Source organism: Hevea brasiliensis, chromosome 6, assembly GCF_030052815.1.
Source record: "Hevea brasiliensis isolate MT/VB/25A 57/8 chromosome 6, ASM3005281v1, whole genome shotgun sequence".
Taxonomy (NCBI): domain Eukaryota; kingdom Viridiplantae; phylum Streptophyta; class Magnoliopsida; order Malpighiales; family Euphorbiaceae; genus Hevea; species Hevea brasiliensis.
Window position 1 is genome coordinate 78,841,415 of NC_079498.1, and position 3,731 is coordinate 78,845,145.

Genomic DNA, 3,731 nt, shown 5'->3' on the forward strand with positions numbered 1-3,731 from the left:
AAATATTAATTATAATTTAAAAATAATCAAAAATCAAATTTTAACTGACATAATTAGTATTTAATTTTTTAATTAATATATGATAATACGTATGAAATAAATTTAATAAAAATTAAATTATAAATACTTAGAAAATATTAAAATAAGTAAAAAAAGTCTAAACCAAACTCAATCAATTTAATATGAAAAATTAATATATGTAATTTTATAATTTAATTTATTAAATTTAATTTAAATATTATCAAAATCAACCTTTTAAGTTTTGACAAAATATCTTGAATCCGCCCACACCGAACCACATACACCCCTACTACCATTGAGCCTGTTTTATTGTTTGTTAATTATCACTTGTTTGGATTGTTTGTAGATGGTAGTATACTAGAACCTGAAAGCTCAAAAATCTCAGGAACTCAGCTTCGTTTCGTAACAAAGCTAAGCCTCATCGGCACTTGGAAGTCTCATGCGACATTCCAAGAAGCAGAGAATGTATAGGAGCCCAGAAAAAGGAAAATAAAGAGCAAGAACAACCATAAAGATTAACCAAGAAAAGAATAGACAGATTTTGTTATGTAAAAAAAAAAAAAAAAAAAACGATTAAGACCTCAAAATTTTTGAAAGAGGAAGAACCCCAGCTTCTTTAACGAGAACCCATCACTATTCCCTCCCTCACACTCACATTTGCTTTTGCTTTTGGCTTTGCAGTAGTGATCTGCTTTCCCTCAACAACCTAAAAAAGTACTATTTTGATACCTCCCATTCATATTTCATCGTTTCATTCGCATATGTACATAAGAGACACAACAAAAGAGACAACTCCTACTAACCATTCTTTTTTTTTTTTTTTTGACATTCTTACACCATCAAAACACAACCCTTTAGCAAAGGTACCTGCTTTTGCTTTGCTTCCCACTTGTATCTATTTTGTGTTTGGATCCTTTTCTTTCACTTATAAAAAGGACCCTCGCTAGCTCTGAGTTGGTTTGTGGGCACTTTAAGCCTCTTCCAAACCATTCCCCAAATTGAACGAACTTCCCGCAATATCTTTTCCAATTGTTCATTTCACCTGTAAAATTTCAATAGACTCGGATCAGTCGGCCTCACAGAAGTCAATCTGAATTTTTATGCAAAACTAATTTGACACCTTATATAAGAAGTGTTGTTGAAATCCAAAACAAGCAAATTTGTTTGGGTCAAAAGCAGCCCTTCGATCGTTTAACCCGAAAACAGTGGAACTAATAAAAGCTCAAACATTACTGAAGCAGCCGAAGTAATGCTTCCAGCAGAAGCATGCTACTACCACACTTCCAAAATAAAGAATTAAAAAAATAGTTTATTTTACATTATTCTAACATAATGTTTTCTAATTCAAGAAAAAGCATATATAGATCATCCGGTAATGGATACTAAAAACACAAGCAAACGACATGGTCTATACAAAGATGATTGAAATTTTGCAAGAACTATACCCATTGGACTATTATTACAACACACCAAAGTTTCCTCGTAATTTCCAAAAAAAATAAAACATAAAAATAAAATAAAAATAAAATAAAAAAAGCCCTCCTTGTTAAGCCTAAAGCATTTGGAATATGCAATTAATTTCCATTTCTTTCTAATAGGAAAATTGGGCGATAAAGACTGTATATGACAATGACAAGACAACCAAGTTCAGCTTAAAAGCTGGTTTCAGTGAAAATTCTAACCTCTTAAACAGTAAGCGTAAAAGCATCCAAGAAAATGCAACTTGACTGTCGATTTTGATCGTAATTTCCTACTAACCAAAATCTAACATTACGTCTCTCTCTCGTGTCAACTCAGTAACTCAATGGATGGGAAAAATTTTTAACTGCAATTAACAATGGAAAATTTCTAACTTACCAGGAACAAAACTTTCAGTCCCGGAAAATGACCTTGTCGGCAATTTTCATCAATGGTTTCAAACAATCCGGCGAAAATTTCCTCGAAAACAAATAAGAACTGGAGTAATTCGATTTCCTTAACTCGTGAATCAGCACCGGAGATATTTCCTCCGGCCGGTAAGTGTATGGATGGCCATTGGTGGTTCCCGTCCAATTGACCCTTGTTAGTGTGTAGTGAGTGCAACCTTTAGGATCTGACATTGATAAAAGAGTAGGAAAATAATGCTCTTCTGGGTAGCATTCGTCGGCCCTGTAACAGGGCTGCTTAAATTTCTTCCATAGGCTCCGATCCTTGATCAGAATGAGAGCGTGCCGGCGCGTTATAACGAAAAACTGAGACCCAACTCTGAATTTCTCAAATGGCACTTCTGGCATCAAGGAATATCTCCCCCTAGCAATGTAACGTTTCCACAAACGAGGCTCTTTGGAGATAATCTCGATGAAACTCTTATATTGAACTCGAACTCCGTACTGAGTGGACTCAGAGTCTGACTCAGAAGAAGTGAGATCGAAAGATTTAGAAGAGATAAGAGACTCGTAGACATAGCTAAATGAATGGAGAGGGATACAGTACTGAGAGATGACAGCGAAGTAAGCGTTGGCGGGATCATCAAGAATAGCAGTGGCCAAGAGGCGGCGCGTGGCGGAGACCAAAGTGGGAGATGCACGGTAGGTACGTTTGGCATGTTGAATGAACTGGTTCTTGAAAACACCCTCTGGGCGAGTGATGTTCACAGAGGGATCCGCATGGACATAGATATTGTAGAGATCCTTATTCGATTTAAAAAACTTCTCCCACAAAGGAGCGAAGTAGAGATCGGTGTTGGTGAGGAAAAGGAAGGCGATCTTAAGCTTGGGGTGATTGGAGGAGGAGAGGCGAGAGAATGAGAAAGGGTGGGAGGAGGCAACGGCGGCAGCCCGGCGGAAGAGGGCAAGATCATCCTGCTCATCGGAAGGGGAGATGGCGGGAAGGCGAGGAGGAAGGATTCTGGGGGCCAAGAGGAAAAGAATAGGGAGGGAAAGGAGAAGGGAAAAAGTGAGGACAAACGGGGTAGAAAACATTGAAGGAGAAATTTTTAGGGAGGAAAGAAAGTGAAGGAAACGGGAGGAATTGGGGAACGAAGAAGAGTGACAATTTGGCATAAAAATGTGGGAATTTGGAGGAAATGGGGCTAAGGGAATGTTTGGCTTTAGGGTTATGGTGATTTGGAGTGCAGAGAGAGAGTGAGAGAGGTTTTTCAGCATTCAGGAAGGTTGAGATTCAGAGGCGAATTGCCAGGCGCGATTGGGACGGAATGTAACTATGACGTTAAGTCTGACGACGTTAACAGAAGGGGGTGTTTGTTTTTATTTGTTAGCTAGTCACTCTTACCTAAGAAAAAACTTTTTAGCTTTTAGTATTTGGTAATGGCTACTTTGTTTAAAAAATAAATAAATTGCATTTTAGTTTCCGTTCCATGCTAAAATTAACATATATGTCATTCGTTCTCTTAAAAAAAAAACATATATGTCATTCGGTTTTTAAACTCAACGGTTTAACATTTAAATTTTGATTCCTTTAAAACAAATTTTCATTTGTTTAATAAATTTATTAAGTCAAATTAAAATTAAAAATAGTAATTTTTCTCAAAAATACCCTACTGTTACTGCCCTTTTATTTTTAATGTTTTTCTTTAAATACTCAAATCTTATGTAGCAGAAATTAGCTTAATAGGCATCTTATTCTCGTTTGTGAATGTTCGAAAGATGGATTTTTTTTTAATATTGTGGTTTATTAAACCAACTTGTGCATCTTCCTTTTCTTCATCATCA

General features: G+C 36.2%; 1 protein-coding gene across 1 annotated transcript; it reads right to left on the bottom strand.

The window, feature by feature from the left end:
* Window positions 1-536: 536 nt before the first annotated feature.
* LOC110657391 (glycosyltransferase BC10) lies at window positions 537-3,242 on the bottom strand. Its single transcript, XM_021814569.2, has 2 exons — window positions 1,879-3,242; window positions 537-1,063 (listed from the first exon to the last, which is right to left on the bottom strand). Exon 1 carries the CDS (start codon window positions 3,162-3,164, stop codon window positions 1,893-1,895), a length of 1,272 nt encoding a protein of 423 aa, XP_021670261.2. The 5' UTR covers window positions 3,165-3,242; the 3' UTR covers window positions 537-1,063; window positions 1,879-1,892.
* Between the last annotated feature and the right edge of the window lie 489 nt (window positions 3,243-3,731).

What these genes read in the sequence shown, in the direction of transcription:
- LOC110657391 (XM_021814569.2), bottom strand. Translation starts at nt 3,164, where the DNA reads ATGCTGAAAAACCTCTCTCACTCTCTCTCTGCACTCCAAATCACCATA.